At 25.6% G+C, this 22,343-nt stretch overlaps 1 protein-coding gene across 1 annotated transcript; it reads left to right on the top strand.

The window, feature by feature from the left end:
- The first annotated feature begins 983 nt into the window (after positions 1-983).
- Positions 984-18,534, top strand: LOC107164428 (uncharacterized). The gene is made up of 6 exons (XM_015512256.2): positions 984-1,282; positions 8,079-8,274; positions 14,763-14,881; positions 16,751-16,923; positions 17,018-17,147; positions 18,138-18,534. Exons 1-6 carry the CDS (start codon positions 1,221-1,223, stop codon positions 18,220-18,222), a joined length of 765 nt encoding a protein of 254 aa, XP_015367742.1. The 5' UTR covers positions 984-1,220; the 3' UTR covers positions 18,223-18,534.
- The last annotated feature ends 3,809 nt before the right edge of the window (positions 18,535-22,343 follow it).

The following is a 22,343-nucleotide window of genomic DNA, read 5'->3' as shown; positions in this document are numbered from 1 at the left end:
CTTAATAATAAGTTGTTTTTATTTTAATAATTTATTATTTGTTTTAATTTGTGTAATGTAGTATGATTTTTTTTTTAATAATTAATATAAAAAAAGATTTTTTTGTTTATAATTTGTGATAAATTAAAACTAGAAAAAACTAGTTTTTAAGAAAAGTAAAGACTTATAAGAAAAGCAGACTGCAAACTAAAATTGTAATAAATTAATTTAATAATTTAACCAAAGTTAAATTTATTGATATTTATTTTTTTTCATTTTATATATTCTATAATTAATTTAATTTTACCTACCTATAGTAAAACCACATTTTATTTTAAAAAAAGTTGTTATTGTTAAAGTGAATAAACTATGTTAAAATTAAAGTATGTTTTGTTTTTATGTTTATTTGTATGATTATGAACGTTTCCTTTTTAATTATTATAAAATAAGGTTTTATTATTTATAAAGATAATACAAAACATTGTAGCAATTTAACAGTAAAAAAAAAAAGTATAGAGTATTTATTTTTTCATGAAATAGTTTAGGTATTATGAAAAATAAAATTCTAGTTTATTTTGTTAAACAAATAGTAAAAAATGTACTATTTAATGGAATAGTACGTTGTGATGAAATACAACCAAAACGTACTATTTCCATCGAATTTTGACAAAACGAACTAAGTGGTACATTTAGGCACGATTCACTTTATAAAATGATGTTTAATTTACCGAGTCTGAAATTTAAATATAAACACATATCATAAGTAGGTTCATTTTTTTATGCATTTTTTGAATGCTTTAGATTTTTACTATGACTTTCTGATAAGCTACTATAGAAAATCCATGTTTCTGGAAAAAGCAAAAAATGGAAATTGACAATAGTACGTTTTGCATTGTCGCCCCTCAATTTATTGTCGAATGTATTTGAACACCGGTGAATAACGATAAGATATTACTTATATTAACAATATTATCATTGATTGATAGTTCATTGTCAATCGTGACACGAACAACAATATGCTATAACCGACTTACAAGACGTGTGGGTTATATTCTTTCATATTAAACGCCCGACCCGATCAACGATAATTAATATGATCAGTTTTGATCTGTTCTTTTTTCTGTGATTTTTACTATATTATAATATTATTATATTCGTATAGTTAACGTTTTATTTGACAAAATCGATAATTATTTTACATTGTTTCGCGTACCTACCTACACGTCGATCGCACCGATATCATGGACCTACACACAGCGTGTACACTGAATCACCCAAAAGCGATTGACATGCTGACTCAAAGGTAATGATACTATATACTATCATTATATTAAGAAACTTAACGTACTTACGAAGGGTGAGCGTGTGTTTTTGTACTCGAAATTCTAGCAGATAATTTCCTACATTTAAAATTATTTATCTTTGTTGCGATCTGCGGTCGCCATCATCAAAATATCTACCTACTACCTATAAATTATAATATATACACGAATATAATATAGCAAGTAGGTACACGCAACACATATCAGTTATGATATTGTGTGTCTGTGATAGATATACATTATAATATGATAACCTACTTGAACATATAATTTAAACGTAAACGTAAAAATCTCGGCATTCAACGTCTGAAACTACCATTGACCATTTATTTGATTATATACTCTTCGGAATATAATATGTATAAAAAAAAAGTACCACGTCATGTTTTACTTACGAACGACAGTAACAGCAAATAATAACAGTAATAAACGTGTGTTTTAGAACTAACATCAATAATACGCGTATCGGTACGATGACAATAGATTTACTTCACCGGGTTGGCCGGCCATTGATACACATACCCAAATTATGTAGGTATGATCTCGATTTAAATTATGAAAAGCGTTTCGTATCAATGCGGTAATATTTTAATAGTAAATATTATAAATTGATTAATCGTAACACGAAATTCATTAAATTAAACAAACAATTAATACGTAGATCTCTATTGCCTATTAACTATTGTGTGTTGTACATTATATATTTATATTTATTTTATATAGTAGGACACTATTGGAAGTACCATACATTTATCGGTATATTATCGTTACTGAAACGGACCTTGATAGCATTTTACACTATTAATACATATAGTCTGCACTATTACGTGCACTAAATAAAATCATATCGTTGATAGAGATAACTGATAAGTAATAGCTGAGAAGTACCTATACATTTATATTTATTTACAGAACATAATATTTCACGTTTTCGTTCAAAAATTAAATATCCGTTTTACAATATTGTTCAACAAATTATTGAATAACTACGTCAGCCGAATCACTAACAATAATTATTATTAGGTATAACACGATAAAAGTAATCAAAATTTAATTTTAATCACAAATCGCAATTCTGATCTGCAGTTAAATAAATTTAAATTCAAAATTAACTCTATTACAAATAATAAAATTAATTAAACATAGATATTATTTTACAATCAAGATAATTATTGTTTTATGGAAGGAATAATTTAATATAGAGTCAATTATTACCATATTGGTAGCTAAAGAAGATTCACATTGTCAATTTAGGTTTCTATAAAAATAAATTTATAACACCTTACATCTTCGTATATCCGTCCGTTAGTTACCAGCAAATAGATACGATTGATGATAATAAATATTTATTAAAAATAAAAAATACATAATTAATATTAAAAAATTAATTAAATATAAGATATATTTATTAAATATAGTCTGTAGTTACGATTCTTTATATTAAGATATTTAAATTGTAGTTTATTGCGTTGCATTAAAATAAGTTTAGACGCTGGAAATTGCTTAATTTTCAGAATGAGTTTTCCTAACTTATAAGCATTACTAATTTAATCGTTTTTGATATACATATTTAAAATCACAATAATTATTTTTGAAAAAATAAATTAGATTAATATTTTTCTTAAATTCCGGTTAGATATCAAAACACGGAAGTTCTATAATGTCTTTTTAAATCTATAATTACCTAGATTTTTTTCACACTTTCAAAATGTCTGATGAATAAATTGTACTTCGATCAATACTTAAAATCAAAAAAAAAACCGTTACCAATTAAATAATAGGTTACAAAATCAACAATTTTCTATATTGGGTTGATCTACCTAACAGTTCAATTATTAATAGCAAAATGCAATTTATTAATTTATTAGTAATCTCAGAATATACAACATCCTATCCAACATAGGTACAGACGAAGAATTATAGGTCTAAAAACAGAAAACATCAACAATATGAATAATATTAATTATGATCAACTTCTTAGGAAAAACAGACCTGTATAATCAAATTTAACTTTAAAAAAAAAATAATTTTTAACCATCTCCTGTTTGTAAAACCGTAACTGTCTGCTTGTATAATTTTAAACTAATATCTTTGTCATTAATTTTTTCAATGATTAATTAACAACCTTCCATATTTTTAAAAATATTGTTACATTTAATAATTGTAGTTTGGTACCTAATACCTATTTGATATTCAACAATTGTTTTCTAAACAGTTCAAAATATTTTCTAAGTGTGAAAATCCTATGTAAAAACATAATATTGAATGTAATGCAATAATTCGATATAAAAAATAAATTTAGATACAAATATGTTACTTGTTTGGTAAAGGTGCAATAACAGTTACTAAATTGCATTCAACAATATTTTTTTCAGAAAAACAACAAATTAAGCTTATTTTGGTTATAACTTTATATAAATTATATTATACGCATGTATACTATTCAAATAACCAAAAACTTTTTGATTTCTTATGATCAAAGACAAACGTTTTAAAAATACATATTAAGAATTAAATAATTATTTGTTAATTTGTTAAAATTATTAAAAAATACTTTTTAATTATTATAATAACAAGAATAAATTACATACAAATATCAAATAAGGCCATATGGGAATAATATAGAAACAATGTGTTTATTCTATATTAAAAATATAAAATGCTTATATTTTTTTATACATTTCACAGTCAATACTATTATAGGTAATTGTTTAAAATTATTATTACGATATAACATAATATACTAAAGCGGTAATTCTCCTTTTATTATTGTTGAAGTTATAATATGTCATTGATCTGTCATACCATTTACAGGAGTGAAAAACCTTCAATAACCAATGGGTAGTTATAAAATATTTTTATTTAAATCGTGAAATCTATCATATTATTTTTTAATTTGATTACTGCAGTTTGTATTAGTTTATAACATTAAAGTATGAATTTCACAATTGTATCATAGCCATAGGCACAAATCGCAGTGGGGCTAAGGAGCTTAGCTTTCCCACAAATTATTAAAAACTCAATGTATTAATAGTCAGGGCGCAAGCCCCCCCCCCCCTACAAAATTGAACCAATTTGCCATTTGCGCCTATAATTATAGTAAGTATACATAATATTTAATAATATGAAGTAATATTGTACTTAGGTAAATTAAGGTATCAATAGGCATAGACGTGTAGGCTATACAGAGAAGTGTTACCAAATGGCAAATAAGTTTGAAATTCATCATGTATTTATATTATTTTTGAATTTTAATCAATGTGTCATTAATATCTTTGGAATAAAACAATCTATCAAAGTATCAAATACAATAGCGTTGTCCAGTAAGTAGGTATACGTAAACATTTTTTTTCGCTTATGATGGCCTTATAGTATAAATTTGCCTCTCAATGACATTAGAGATAAATTTGGTAATTATATAGGTAGTACACTAAAAAGTTACACTATATTTAATACTATAGCTTTGTTATTTAACTGACTTATTAGTTATTAATAAATTAAGGTTCAAGATATTTCACTATAAAATCATTACCTAGGTACATATTTAGTTAATAAAAATTAAAAACAAATAATTATGTTTAACGTTAACAACATAGATATTTATATATTTAATAAAATGATAAATATTTATTACAAATATATTTTAGAGATTTTAAAAATGCACCTAGCGAGACCAAAGCACATAGAAAAGCATAGATGTCCAGGTACAAAGTGATCGGTGTATCAATAAACAAAAATAACTTATAAACTTGTACTTAAAAGTTACCATGATTTTATATATTTAACTATTAATTATTCCTGATCTAAAAATATCTAATACGAATCTTTAAAGATAATTTTTCTTTAATTTTGCGTTAAACCATTTTGCACAGTTGGGGTCTGCGTTCCGATTAATCTCCCACTGCATTCCAACGTCCAAGGGCAGTCGTCTATAACAGGTAATAGAGGGCAAGTGGAGAGTACAATCATGCCCCCTGGCTTTTAGTGGTAAATTTTATTTTATACATTTTTTTTTACTCGCCTGTTCCGCCTGTGGGTTGATGCAGTTTACAATTTTACACACATACAATATAGTTATTTATAACACGAACGTGTATCGGTTTTTGATACTGATTTTTATTTTTATTATTATTCTTTTTTTTTTTTTTTTTTTTTTTTTGACAATAAAACCAATTACATGAATACCAGTATGAACAGTGTAGGCGTAATTATCATAATTTAATAATGTTTATAACGTCATAACGATTAGTGGTGTAGAGATCAGATCTTGCTACAAAAATATTATATAATAATATGTTCACATTAAACGCATACTTCAGTAATCTTCAGGTTTTAGTCATAATATGTGCATTTATTTTCTATATAAATATTTCAACCCAGGTTTAAAAGTTTAGTGTGATTCGTGTAGATATTAATATTTAATACAGGCATAAATATTAACAGATACATAAAATCATAATTTTAAATAGCTTTACTAGTAATGTAATTAAAATTAATTAGACTAAAACCTATAAATGTAGTTTTCAAGAACGATTATAAAATAGATTAGACATTTACTGAAATTTACTAAAAAATTCTAACACTGATGATAATAAAAATCAAAATGAGTGCCTATATACTCTATAGTTAATACATTGTATAGGTAGTAGGTAATCCATGATTATATAAACACTAACATTCATAAAAAAATCAAAATATCACAAAGCATGTGTAAGTAAAGAAAATAGAGATTAGAAGTAGTCCAATTACTCCAATTTACTATAAACACTTTATTTGCCTCTGCTCAGAATTGTTTTCTGTAAGATTAGGTGTACGTTATCATTGCATTCAAATATATAATAGTAGTACTTAGTTTAGTTAAACAATAAAATAAATGCCCCTAACATATTATGTATACATTTTGTCCTATATATTTTTGCTTTTGGACTTAGTACCTGTAACTAAAATATGAAATAAACTACGAAAAACTATTTAAAAAAAAAAAAAAGAATAAACTCCATTACGTATTGTCGCTAGAAGGCATTTCCAAACGCCCAAACATGGCCAGCGACTACTATATAATCATGATTTACTGAATTTTATAAAAAAAATTAGTCGAGAATCTTAAAGACTTATAGCAATGATTAATGAATTACCTACCTATGAATATCCGAATTCAAACTTATCAAAATTGAATAATTTATCTCAAACATTGCAATATAATTTACTTTCATTTTTAAGTTACTTATATAGATTGGGGCTATTCCTAATTGAATATTATTTATAGCAAAGTTAATTTCTACATTGAGAATCATTTTACTCGATAATTTAACTTTACACTTTTGCCCCTATATATTAATCTTAATAAATTATAATATTGCGTGTATTTATTTCAATATTCATTTACTCAAAAAGTTTAAAAATAATATACACATCCATATAATATACAATTATTTAGTTACCTATATACTTTTATAAATTTAATGTATTATATGATTGTATTATTAAATGTACGCATTTTAAAATATTATACATAGCTATATTTCAAAAATGAATAATAAATTTAAAGAAGAAATAGCAATGATAATATATAAAATATCCTTTAAATTTAATTCGTTGTTATTAAAACACGATCATTTTTACTCAGTGTTCTTTTCAATACATATACTAAACACGTGGGTAGACTGTTAAAAAATATATAATTATAGTTTATTGAGTTTTTCTGTAGCACTTTTTTTGGAATGACAACATAATTGTTACAGTTAATTCAAATAATAGTTATTTAATATATGTTACCTGTACACGATGGGTATTCAAAAAAATGTTATGACAACAAATTATATACCTACTACCACCAAGCCTTAAGCCATCCCTCTTCTTAGGAATAACACTCCCATAATATTTACAACTATACCTACAAGAGGTATTGTACATTTCTAATATGCAGCTGACTACAGTTAGAATATAATTATAAATTATCTTGTTAGATATTATTCCTGTATCAAAGATCAAACTAACCGAATAAGTTTTTCGCCAAATGGTACATTATTGTATTATTTTTATGGGACATTTCTTTAAACTATTTTATGTAAGAATTTTTATATTTATTTAACATGGCAAATGTACAATATCTGATTTTAAAAAGGAGACGATCAAATCGTATTTGAATATTAAAGACAATTCAAATTGAATTAGCTTAATCAAAAAATGTATTTTTAGCTGGCTTCCAAAGCCATAAAATAATATCATTCAACAATATTAGTTCTCAAAAACAAATTAAAAATTAATGATTAATATTGGTCTTAAATGTAAATGTATATATAGTGTTCACTGTTCAATATACTACTATGTATACAATTCTCGTATAACCCCTTACACCGAATCCACAAAGTCTGTAAATATAATTTTTTTAAACAATTTAGATGATCCCATCTGTGTTGGGAAAAGTTGAGCTTATGCTTTGTTTTGTTTCTTGCCTTGCATAGGATCAACATTGTATAAAATACCTACAACGGAATGAAATTTGAGATAAAAGACAATTTTTAGTAAATAAAATTAATATTTATGACTGGTGGCTATAATAATTTTATGATTTCAATATAATATACAAATATTAGTGAAAAATATATGATATGAACTAATTTATTATTTAATGTCTAATATATTAAACTTGAAATTCGAGATTAAAAAGAAAATACCTTAGCGTGTTAGTTGCTCGTAGCTATATTATTAAAAATATAAAAAATATTCATTAAAATAATATTTTGGCTATTTACTAAATTAAAATTTTTTTCCCAGCAACAATTTAAATATGGCCAATAAAAAAGGATGGACTTGCTTAATGTATGCTTGCTATTATGGAAACAAAAGTCTTGTCGATCGCATAGTAGATTTAGATCCAACAACGTTGTTCTCGGTCAATAGCGATAAACAAACACCTTTAATGATTGCCACCATGTCCGGTAACGTATCAATAGTGAAGAAAACATTTCATGTAAGTGAAAATATTTAAAAATTTATTTTTAGTTACCTATTATTAAATAATTACATTTACAATTAAGATTTTAAGTTTAAAATATTTAAATAATGTTCAAAAATCTAAATAATAAAAGAAAAAAACAAATTTCATTACTAATATATTTAAATTATAAAGTTCTTATAAATAAGTGTCAACTAAAAATATTGTAATACCTGAGTAATTATTGATTATAATATGTAATTTTTAGATTTTAAATAAATAGCACCCAATAATCAATATTAAACTAATGTTTTTTAATGAATAAAAATATCTCCCAATGTTGAGTAAAAATATACTTATACAAGTATTTACTTGTAAATCGATATTCATTTTATTTATCTATAGTTAAAATTTATCTATTTACATAAACACGTTAAATATTTTTATTTAATTATTTTTATTTTTCTACACTACAATAACTTGTTGTTAAGCAATTATCAATTATTTCCTATGCATTTGATATTTTATCAAAATAAATATACTTACCTTTAATTTTTGTATTTAAATATTAAATATACCAAATAAAATTATATCGTGTTATACACTCAGAATTTCACGCCAGGTTATTATTATTAGGAGTATGAAAAACTAACAATTACCAATTTTAAAATTTAACCATTGCTCAATACTTTATATATATGTATATATATATATATATATATGTTTATATATATATATATACATATAATTTAAATAACACAATTGTATTAAAGCACGAATAAGGATATTATTAAGTTTAAATACTTAAGCGATCCGCAGTATATTGACTTATGACGGTTTAAACCTTTCGTTTACCCACTGTAGTTTTGAAGACAATTTCTTCGCTGCGTTATATGAACAATGTTGAATGTATAATATATATTATATTTAATTATAGTTCACGTATACGGACGTATGTAATGGAGTGTTCAACTAACGTCATATTTCTTTAAAATAGCTGGCTCTAAGGAGGTGACCACATGAATAAATTAAAATGATTTTATTTGTTCCGCCAACAACGGAGCCGTCTTGCCCGCTCATTCATGCAACGGACATCTAGTTTCGTTGTATTTTATTCGCGTCATTTGCATGGTGGTATTTAAAGTGACATTTGATCCGGAAAAAATTCAGCTATCAAGATATTTCCTTCGAATACTATATAATTATATTTAGCACATTTGTAGATATAGAAAAAAAAATCAACTCGTATTTAGCCAGTATCCGAGTGGGAAGGTCAGTTGACGGGATAAAAAAAAAAACACGTAAAAAGCATTACACTTTTGCGTTGGAAAAAAGGAAATATAATGTGTGATCACTTATTAGTTATTGATCTTGGATTATGGTATTTATGAATGAATATTTTAATGTGTTTAAAGATACCGTAAAAAGGTGGACATTATTATGGTAAACTGCAAATAATTTCTAAAGATATTGATTAATGGCTTCTTATAATATTTAAATGTACCTATTAAGATCATTAGATGTATATCATGAAACAACAAGTAGTCATCATCATATCATCTATAAGTACATAAATTTATATGTTTTATGTTGATATTTGATTGTGTTATTAGCTCACGAAGATATCTGCCACACTATTTTTTTAGCGTAAATTAGGAAGGGCTGTATATATACAAATATGAAGAAGGATGTTGCAGGGACATATATTTAAGAATAAAATACTAATTGTTTTGGAGAACTTATTTGATTACATTTCTAAAAATACGTAAACTAAATTGAAATTGATTATTATAAAATATAATTCAAATTCAAATAACAATTTATGGAAAATAAAATGTTGATTTAACTGGACAGTTAATATTTTATATATAAAAAAAAAAACATGAAGAGAAAAATGAAAAAAATAATAAAGATACATCTATTTACCTATAGTTTATAACAAATAAAAATTGTGCACTTCAGTACTGATAAATATTCTATAATAATCATTGTATTAAATTGAATGGTTTATAACACGTTATATATAAATACAGTAAAATGGCATTACTTATAAATATACATATATAATATGTATTACTATATAGACATATTCATATAAGACATAACTGACAACTGCATTCGTAAGAATATACTTAATGGTTAATATTGTTTAAAAATACTAATGGCGAACCCAAGTAACTATAGGCTATAGGTTTGGTAGTATTGTATTAATGTATAATATTGCCCAGTTATACTGCAATTTAAATTAATGCATAATAAATAATATGTAATATGTAGCGGGGTACCTTAGTTGCGTCCCGTCAAAAAAGTATAGATGATACACGAATGATTGCATTCCACTATATTGATTAGGTAATAGGTACTAGAATTTTTATTTCTTTTTCAGCGGTTCTCCGTGTTGTATTAATTATAATATATAAGGGAGCCCGGGTACTGATATTAATGTATTATATTAAGTATATAATATTGACTATTATAACCGAACATTAATCCGCAAAACTCTAATTTAAAATTAGCTCTATCAAAATTCCTACCTATCCGATTTAACCTCCATAATTAATTCTTTTCTTTCCGCTATAATAACAACCAATTAACTATGATTATGATATTTACATTTAATATTATTTCTGTTACTATATACACTAATATTCCGTTCTGTTTACTTTTATCTGACATCATTATTTTATTTATCATTATATCATATTATGCTCATTATTATTAATTACCGATTATTACTTATTGTATCACTGTATCTATCAATATTGTAATTGTTGAACTATAATAGTTATACTGAAAGTTCTTGATAAAAAAAAAAAAAAAAATTTACTATTATATTATACCGGCATATATAATATAATCAAAATGCATCATGCTATTACTCAACGATATTTGAACTTAGAAAGTTGGTTCAAATACTTAAATTTATGAAAAAAATAAGTGGGAAAGTGAGTATTGTGGATCCGTACAGACCGTAGATACAGTAACTGATAACTAATTTAGTGAGTCACTGTAATGGATATGTTAAATTTAGATTTAATGATATACAAAAGCGATTCTGAGCGGAGACTGCTCTTAACCCAATATTACTAAGTATATTTTATCATTTTAGTCAGCCTAGGATATTTTAAGTGAAATTTATATTGCCATTAATAATTAATTTTACTATACAGGGTGATTCTTTTATCAAACAACACTTATATTATGTTTGTGTGTAAATACCACCTAACATACACCTATAACACACAAACATCACCCAAAACCACCCAACTTTGGGAGGCTATATCTTGTAAACGGATTGACGAAAAATGAAAATTTAAACGTAAAAATTCATTGAAAAAATAGCCTTTTTAGTTTATCAAATTTTAAGTATAGGTTGTCATTTGAAAATCAAAAGTTGATAATGGTTAACCTGATAAATATAAGGGTGAAAATATTTAAAAGATATATAGTTCTAGAGCAAGATGGTTCCAAAATTTTGAAAAAATTCAATAGTTTTTGAAATAATGAGTGTTGTTTGATAAAAGAATCACCCTGTGTATAATATAATAATTAATAATGTTCATGTTTAATTTTTTTGATCCAGTATGAATTAATGATGAAAAATATTTATTAATTTTTCAAACCTTAGGTATAAAAATTTAAAATTATATGTACATTTTTATTACAAAATAATTTGTAAATTTTGGTGAATTTTTCGTATTCTGTCAGTATTTGAACTTCAAATGCATATAAAAAAAAAAAACTTGCGCATATTATACAATCTTTAATATTTTTGAATAACTATATTTACATTTATATTTTAGTAAAAACAACAATAAATTAATTTTTTTAAATATCTGTTTAAAATTTGTTTTAGGTATATTTAAAAAAATAATAAAACATCATCTATTATTTTCATCTATTACTATCTTAATTTATCCTAATAATCATGAATGTAGGCAACTAAAATCACATAGCACCATATACTAGATATAGTAGATAATATTAGTCAATGAGAAATAATATGATAATTTGTATCATGAGTCTTGAGTATACAAGTCATATTTATTAGTGACCCCCCGGGGTCCAACGACGTTATGTTGTATGTTAACTTAAGGTACAGTTTAAAAAAAAATATGTAAGCTGTTTATTTGGTTATCTCTTGATCGATTTATTAAAATTTCATTTAAAAATTCTTATTGCATTTTTTATAATATGAATTACACGAAAGTATAAAATTAAAATAAATAATTTAAAAAGACCATTTTCAAGAACCATCAATTAAACTTTTTATTTTTACTGAATAATTTAATGTTTATTTAAATTTCATTATAAACAGCTAAACAAATAGGTTGTTTTAGTTTTGTTCAAATATTTTGGTCTATGATTTATGGACAATTTTTAATTTGGCATATGCATTATAGTATTATAATTTATGTATAGTATGTATACATTTTTGTACTGCAGTTACTTACATACTGCACAAGTACCACCTTTATTCATATTATGTTTTTATTTTGGTTTCAGTACCGACAGTACCTATCAAAATTAATCATAATTTCCAGATATACTGCAACTTATTATTAAAATTTAAAATATTTTAAACAACAACTTGAATATATTAACAACTAGTTAGATAAAATTGACTATGATGTTATTTTTGTGAAAAAAATATGGAATTATCTGTATCTTTAATAGTATTTTGTATTCGTATAAGCAAAACACATATACGTACTTAATGTAGAATTTATAATGAAAATTCCGATGATAATCAACTAACAGTTTATGAAAAATTTGTATGCAAACATCTTGTTTTGTACATCATTTTGTAACTGATGTGTGAAATTAATTTTTGTATAGGGTTTGCACTGGTATACCAGTATTAAATACTGTTCGATAAATAGAGCATTATGCTTTCAAAAAATTAAACATATTTTAGGTATAGGTAGTTAGTACTTCAATAGACAAAATAAAATTGAAACTTTTTGTAGATAAGTACAGACTCTATAAATCCATTTTTTTTCTAATAACCAGTTATTTCCAACACTTCACGTAATTCAACATCCGACAAAATTAAGGAGGTAAAAATAGGTACTTAATAGGTCTTAATAGGTACTTTTAATATATAGGTCTTAAAAGGTTCTTAATAGGTACTTTAAAAAATAACAGGGAAATACAAAAAACAATATTACGTAAGATTAATAAAAATTATAAATATAATGGGAATACTACTATTGTACTAAATATTATAATAATTAATATCCTAAAAATGTAATGTTTTTGCAACTCTATATATTAATTCTACAGCAATACTAATTTCAAATTCAGTAATTCATAAAATAAATCTATTTTACTTGATAATTACTTCTGTGTTATACACATATACTAACTATTTAAAAATAATTAATTTTACTAATCTAGTAATTGATAAGAGCGATGCGAAAACAAGAAATATGCTATAATATATATATTCACATTAAGACATACCTACTATAGTACTATAGGTACTCCAGTCTTTATTATATAGTATAAATATAGCTAAATTAATGATTATCTATCAATATTTCTATTTTATTAAAATGTTATATAGGTATTTTAGTAAAATAATTTTACTAAAATATATGCATGTTTCTTTAGTTGTACCTAGGTAACGTTCTATGTTAACTATTTTATTAGTATACATTATAATATCTAAGATAAAAAAATGCATTCAAATAATTGCGATCATCGATCGCTTTCACATTAAACACTACTCACATGTCTATTGCGTTTTGTCAGTTCTGCCTTCGTTAGTCGCCAACCTCTATAGACCCATTATACTATTATCATATTATACTAAGTCATATATTATCTTATTCGTATATCGGCATTCTTTTGCGAATATTTATTATTTATATCTATCTATTTTTAATAAAACCTTTGTCAATATTGAGGCCACTCGTCTTTCTAAACTATTTTCTCACTCAATGTAGGTTTCCTATTGACTTACACAGTTACATACCTACTCTCGCGATATTCTTCCTTCGTGACAAACGTCTATTATATTATTATATATTTATTAGATGATCCAACGAGCCACCGCCATATAAAATGGTCATCTCCGGGAACCAGTAGTGCATGGATTGATTTTGTATATTTTTTTAAGATTTAGAGTGGGGATTAACAGGTTATAACTTCTAATGATTCAACAATTGAGTTGATTTTTTTCCCATCGGCATGTAGCGTATTTGATGTGGACGATATATACAAGCGCTGGTACCGAAAGACAAATTTACCCGCAGTCACATTTTTGCCATCGATAATTGAACGGACGCTGCAAACTGGTGTAATTGCATCGTTAAGTATTGCCTTGCATTCTAAAGACTCCAAATTAATAAATGTACCTATAGATAGTGTGGCATGTTATCTTTGTAGCCACTGTAAGTCTGTAAATGTACCACTAAATGCGCCGACTATTTCGATTGAACAAATGTACATGATCGAAATATTCCTAGAATTAAAATGACATAGGTATAATACGAATATTAATTAAATGTATTTTTTAGGTTGACATTTTGGAGATGCCTGATAAACTAGGCAGAACTGCAATGTTTTATGCGGTGTTATACAATCAAGAAGAAATATTGGAGTATTTTATTGAAAAACAAGCCAATTGTAACGTAATGTTAGTAAATTTTTTTATTGGTAAACGCAAAATACACTGCAGCTTACGTATATATATTATAATACCTATAGACTATGACGATACATCTACACTTTAACATGTTTCGTAGTTAAAAGATTATATACATTGTTTTTATGTAGATACTTTAGTTAGGTAATGATGCTAAATTTATAATAACCAAACATCTGCGTATTGACTTGAACACCAACACTTATTTGAAATAGCTAAAACTAATATTTTTGAATACACGTTTACACATAATATAATAATATTCCATCTCAAATATTAACAAACTCTCTACATTTTCACCGCCTAATTATGACATTAGGATATACGTTATGTGTATTAACTAACGAAATAAATAAACATGTACTATAACTTATAAGTACTATAGTACTAGATTTATGATACTTTAAGTACTATATAATAATATAGTTACTATAAGTGTTATAAGTACGTACTTAATAAGATGTACGTATGTATACGAATAAGTTATATTGTTAAAAAATGTAGGTATGTTATATTTGAATATTTTTTATCCTATTAACTATTAACTTAGTTACTTATTTCAAAATACTAATTAAATATAGTGAATTATACCATACCGATCAAGAGTTAATTAATCTAAAAGAGAAAACATTAAATAATATATTAAAATAATTAATTATTCTAAATACAGGAATCATAATATATTAACATAACATTATAGAAAATTAATCAGTAAAGAAATAATATATGGGTAATGAGTTTATCATATTATATAAAATAAACCTATATTGATAGGTAAAACTGTCACTATAGTTTATAAACTTCAAACACATCTCTCACATCTCCCACGAGAAATATAAAATATGCTTATAAAAATATAATATATAATTATTATAACTAGATTCTTAGCATAAAAATGGGTTTGTGGCTTGGCGTGGCGCGTTGGCTGCTACCAATCGTGGAATGCGACTGGGAGTAAGTAACAGCCACAGCTACTTGCGAGTTGCGGGCGGATGGATGACCACTACCTGGGTTCATAGTAGTTAAAAACCTTGCCACACATACACATGTTTTTAAACATGCAGAAACTTTTTTTTTTTACAATATTTATACTTACTAAACTTAAATTGGAAAGTTAAAATATTTAAGATGTTTTAACTTCTGATATAGACATACAGTTGTATCTAACTATAGTCTATAGCAGCGGTTCTCAACCTGTGCATCATTTAAAGGACACCACGGCTCATCCGAGAATGAAAAAAATTATTAAATTATATATTAAAAATTAAAAATGTATTGTAGTTGAAAAGACAAAAAATTTTTACGTACAAAATTACTTAGCATACTATCTGTATATCTAATTTTAAATATAGTGTTTCTAATATGCGTCTAATAATTTAATAATAGATAAAAACAGTTAAAACAGATAACAATATTGCCAAACTTTCAAAAATAAGCAGTCTCAAATATCTCATTAATTATTAGTTTTTCACTATTAAAACAGAATTTTTTCTTTTTACTTACAACTATAAAATTATAATTTGTTAATAATATGTTAAACAAAATAAGTTAAATCAGTTACAAATGAAAACTAGTGTTTATTTTATTACGTTCCTCGTGATATTCCCAGAAGGGTAACTAACAAAATTTGTAGAAACAAAAGGACACCACCGGCTAAAAAGGTTGGGAACCGCTGGTCTATAGGTAATAAATAAGTACATAGGTAATCAATAAGCATCATAGTGTACCAATTATTATATTTGTACCTACTTAAACTTAAAAAAAAACATATAACTGACATATAATAAATAAACATTACATCGATAGGAATCAGAAAATCACAAAAAAAACATTAATTATTCCTTGATTTTAAAATTATAGTGATAACTTCGGTAAGACTATGACTATGACAGCTATCTCTAAAGGATTCCGGAGAATAATGACATTGTTGTACGAGTATGGAAATAAACACGAAAAAAACTTGTTGAAATCTACGTCATGGTCAGAAAAAATAGAAAAGTCCAAAAACAATCTTCAAAATGACGAATGTTTAGGTATGTTTCATTTCATATTTTTTATTACAAACACACTACAGTACAGTGTTTATTCAATAATTCTGAAATTATTTATTATCTTTTATTATTACAGATTATCACGTGGAAAAACTATTAAAACAGTTATCACTTGAAAAATATTGGCCAGTGTTCGACAAACAAAACATCCGATATAATGATTTCTTGAAGTTAACTGAGCAAGACTTAAAAGATATCGGTATAAAGTTAGTACCTATATCATAATTATTCACGATTATAAATTTTAAATAATTATTTTTAATAATTTTTTGGGGATTTCAATTTCAAATTCTTTTCAAATACTTTTTGACAAGTGTACTTTAAGTACTTTCAAAATAGTTTTTCTTTGTATTTTATTTCAGAATAATAAAAACTTTTTTTTACAGTCGTATTTTATCAAACAATATTTTTGCTTCATATATTACAGTATTTTAAATATTGGTTACACAATAATATTTTATACAGCTTCTAGGAACTTTTATGATTTTATTAAATAGACAAATAACACAATACCTAAAATTCATGTGTATACCTTGCTGAAGTTTAAATTGACAATAAAATAGGTGTGTGGCATTTGTAATTATTGAATAAATTAAAGAATGTGTTTATTAATTATTCAATTTAAATATGTATTAATAATTTTAAGTAGTTTTAATATAATTTATGATATTTTCATTTATCACATTTAAAAATTTTAAAGTACTTATTACAAAAATGACTTGTATGTACTTTTAAAATGTATTTGTTGTTATATTCAAATACTACGTCATCAAATACAAATGATATCAATTATTTAAATACGTATTCTGAATACATTTGAAATATATTTTTAACAAGAAAGTAATTACTTAATTTTAAAATTAAAATTATCTACAAACATTGTTAAGTCACTTCAAATTGATTCAAAGTAAACAAATTAAATTACAAATTACAAAACTGAATAGGTAATACATTTGAATTCTATGATTTACTTACTTACCTATTTTTGTGTACCTACTGAAATTTTCTTATTAAAATCTAAAATTAAAATTATATTACTATTAATATAAATAATAACTTGAACCAAAATAATCAAAGTAGGTACCTAATATTAAACTATGAAACATTCATATAAGAAACATAACGTTTTTATGTGCTTATGTAGAATACGCACGTGATAACTGATAATACAAATTGGATATGATCTATTTTTTTAGTTTATTTGGTCCGAGAAGAAAATTAATAATGACTATTGACAAATTAAATGAATTAAGATCATCACAAGAACACTCTAGGAGTTGAAAACTGTATAGACTTTTTATTTTATATTAACCTTTATTATACTGATGTACCTATTATTATCCTTTTTATCTATGTTTATCTTTGATTTAAGATTTTATTTGTACTTTTTTTATTAATTAACATAACTTTAACACTATTTATACTTACTTTTTTTTATTTTTAAATATTATAATTTATAACTTTTAAATATAATTTTACATGATAATATTTTAAATTTTGATTTAGGTATGTGAAGATTATATTAGTTTCTCTCGATAATATTTTTTTTTTTATTGTTTATTTTATTTAAGTCTTAAATTCTTGCAAACAATAGCCAAGTACATTTACATAATAATAAACTATGTTCGTTATAAAAAAAAAAGAATTATGTTTTTTTTTAGTCAAGATAATATGTAAGACTTTAAGAGGGTCAGAAAGTTTCACAAACGAACTAAAAGTTGTACGATACCATATACCTTTGTATACAATTTGTACATGAGTAAATGAGTTGTTACTCTATCCACATTTCGACGTAGTGAGAATAGTTCTTTCAATGATTGTTTGGAGGAAGCTTCTGCAGTGTGCATTTCTCGCGTTCTGTGACTTAGTAAAAGGTGACCGGGCGATTTCAGTTTCTGACGTTTCTGTAGTGAAAATCATATCCGAATAAAGCCAACTCCAAAACGAGAAATATTTTGATTATCCCCTTTAAAACATGGCTATAAGCTGTGGGTAAGATTAATATTCTTCTAGATCTTCTAGCCATAATTTGTCACATTATAAAACTTGTGTGAGGAATGAGAAGGTAGATCCATCCTCTTCTGTCAAAAGGGTGAAGAGGCGAACGGCCAGGCGACAGAAGAATTATAAGATTAATAAGGCTCACCGCTTTGTCCCTAATAATAATTGGGGCCCTTAGGACCAGAGGCAGATTTTCAAATTTTTTTCAAGCGGGAGTGGGAGGGGTCGAAAAAAATAAATGTATTTCAAATTTTATTTTCATTTTTTTCAAAGAATTGGCTGTATTTTTTTAAATATATATATATATCGGTGTATGGTGGGGGGGGGGGTGTCTAGTTCCCCAGCCACTCACATTAATCTGCTACTGATATATGCTATATATAATAGTACAGAGTACTGCTATAGCTTAGGTACTGGGTATAGTGGATATAATTATTTTCCACGGTACCATCATGAGATCTACTATAAGGAACGTGTTACTAATTTCGTTTTAAAATTTTCCTTCCCAATCAGGAAAATGTAGTCATACGGATACGACCACTACAAGTTTAAGGGTGTTACACAATATTTCCCAATCTTACCTCTGCGATGGAAGATTTTCGCTTATTATATCGTAACGATCGGAAGCCGGCGGGCATATACAAATAATTAAACAATAGTTTTGAAGTACCTATAATAGTTTAAGCTATCTAATGTCAAAGACATACAAATTTGACGGTTAAACTAAAATAGCATAGCCTAAAAAAATGTATTTGATAAATGATTAAGGATTAGTTAAAGGTTTAATTATTAAGGTTCCATTTATTCAATAACCTACCCGTCAATAAATTGGAAAAACTATCTAAATTATATATAATATGTAATATTGTACTTATAAAATATACCTTCAAATTGAATGTATTCATCACAAAACATAGTGAGTGACACTCACTGAGTGTGAAACATATTAAAATCAGAATTTAAAAAAAAATTTTTTTTATTAAAATTAAATCTGTTGAAAAGGATATTTTTGTAGAATACCTAATTAATATAAGAAAAATTGTCATAACAATAATTACAAGTATATTTTATAGTTTACACTCCCGCAATGTATAAAACCTTAATGACATTTAGTTGGTAGGTATATCTACTCAGACATCGCACATAAAAAGAAATTTATGGAACAAATTCCTTTTAAAACTTTTACGAATTTTTTTTCAAGTAAACAAAATACTTTTATCCATGAAAATTAACTATCTAACATTTTACTTGCTTTAAGCTTAACTATTATTTTAATAAAATAAGTTCCAGTGTCAGAGTTGAAGAAAATACATACAATATATTATATACCTAAGAGGGTTAAATCACTGACACAAATTGTGTAGGGGAAGAAAAGGCATGCTATAAGATTTTAGACGTGTTCTTTCAGTTCTTTGCCAAATATACTGATTGATCTAACGAAGCGATAATAATTCTAAAAACCAATTTTAATTTATCGTCAAGGCTACTCGAGGTCAACTTTCCCAAATTTTTGATATTATAATCATCCAAATTCCTAAAAACGTAGTAATATTAAAAATGAGCAATTAATAAATTGTCATATTCCAATTTTTGTTGGAAGTTGAGATCAAAAAAATAAAGAAATGTGGGAAAGTCAATATCAAAGAAGACAATTCCGATCCGTTTTAAGATAGATTCTTATGGCTTCAGTATATGTCGATCGGTACGCCTGACAAAGAACAAGGCTAAAATCCTGTGTCACGGGTGTGTTAGACAAAAACAGAAAATAACGGTATAGGTACAGAATCCTCTTAACAAAAAAAAAACATATTTTTGAAAGTATTCAAAACTATAATAGTACGGTAAAGCCGTATAAGTGTTTAAGTCTACCATGGTTTTGCAAAACCCGGTTGGGTGAGTTGAGTGAGTTTTTGATGAGTGCAGACCTAAGCTATTGCTCACATACAAACCACAGGGACAAAAATGATTTAATCAAACGTGTAACTTTACAAATTACCTAAACTACGCCTTCACTTAGAGGACCAGAATAGATACCCTTAGGCCTTAGTACCAAATAGTTTCAGGTATAGATATCATCAATGGATATTCAAAAATGAATTTACGGAAATAATTATTGTTATTAGTTTTTATGTTATAGCCACAGATATAAATAATATACTTTATTAATTTACAATCTTTATCTGTGATTATAGCCTTATGAACTTTCTAAGCGCCTAAAAACCGGATCGGAACACTTGCTCGCCCGAACAGCTTAAACTAAAATATATCGTTTGATTTGCTATCTATGCAACACTTACCTATCCTACTTTAAGAAGGTATACACTATAACACTAACTCAAAAATCACAAATACAAAATTTGACCTCTCAGTCCTGCTGATTTGCATCATCATTTTCAGCAAAAAAAGTACATTCGTTTGATTAAAAAAAAAATTGGGAAAACTATGTGGGCGCTTGTTATTTAAATTGTAAAATAGAAGTAGATTCAACCTAATAAAATTACTTTGTAAAATATAGTTTTAAACTATACTACCTACCATTATAATACAATCATGTATGCCGCAGGTTGATGGTGCATCTATTGCAAGTTGCAACTCATAGCCTCCATCGAATCGGAGATTGGCGTTGCCCTCGCATGTATGAGCGAAAAAATATAGTATAATTTTCAAAAAAAAAAATATCGGACGACTATAATTTGTTTGAATCTTTAAAAAAGTATTTGATTTCCAAATACAAATACGTTCAAGTTATTATTTAAAACACTTTCCAAATATTTAAATTTAAAAGTATTTAAATACATTTACTCAAATATTTTGCAAGAAGCAAGACTAATACGTCATGGTTGACGAGCATGTTTCATATACGACAGCGCTATCTAGCTGTAAATGTAATCGGCTGCCGATAAAGGTTCTTTTAGCATGCTTGTAAAAATAGCAGTTGTAGGACGGCGATACGTTAATTCGTTATATTATCATTATACTTTTTATTAACATAGTTTACAGTTACGTATTTTTTTATAAAATGTGTTAACTCACATATTATTGAAATAAACACTGAAATTATTGAGATTTTGGGCTTATGGCTAAGTTTTCAAACAGCACAATCGTATAAATATGAAAAATAAAATAAATCTTTAATGTTCACAAAATTCTGATAAACCTCCATACCTAAATGAAGTTATCTTAAACGAATAGATTTATTCATGGTACTTTTGAGCTGAAAAATGAAAACTAATTTTACCTTTAAGTTTATTATTTACCTTTAAACTTGTCACAACTTCACAAACTGTACATGTAAAACGCCTTTTTTAATTTTCTTTAAAGTACTTATGTACATATTATATTTATATTTATAACAGACAACTTATCCCCCCGCGCTAATTATTTTTATAAAAATTTTTCTC

This window comes from Diuraphis noxia, unplaced genomic scaffold, assembly GCF_037042655.1.
Source record: "Diuraphis noxia isolate RWA-SAM2 unplaced genomic scaffold, SU_Dnox_SAM2 contig0002, whole genome shotgun sequence".
NCBI classification, from domain to species: domain Eukaryota; kingdom Metazoa; phylum Arthropoda; class Insecta; order Hemiptera; family Aphididae; genus Diuraphis; species Diuraphis noxia.
The sequence above is the reverse complement of the archived record's forward strand: the minus strand, read 5'-3'. Positions and strand labels throughout refer to the sequence as shown.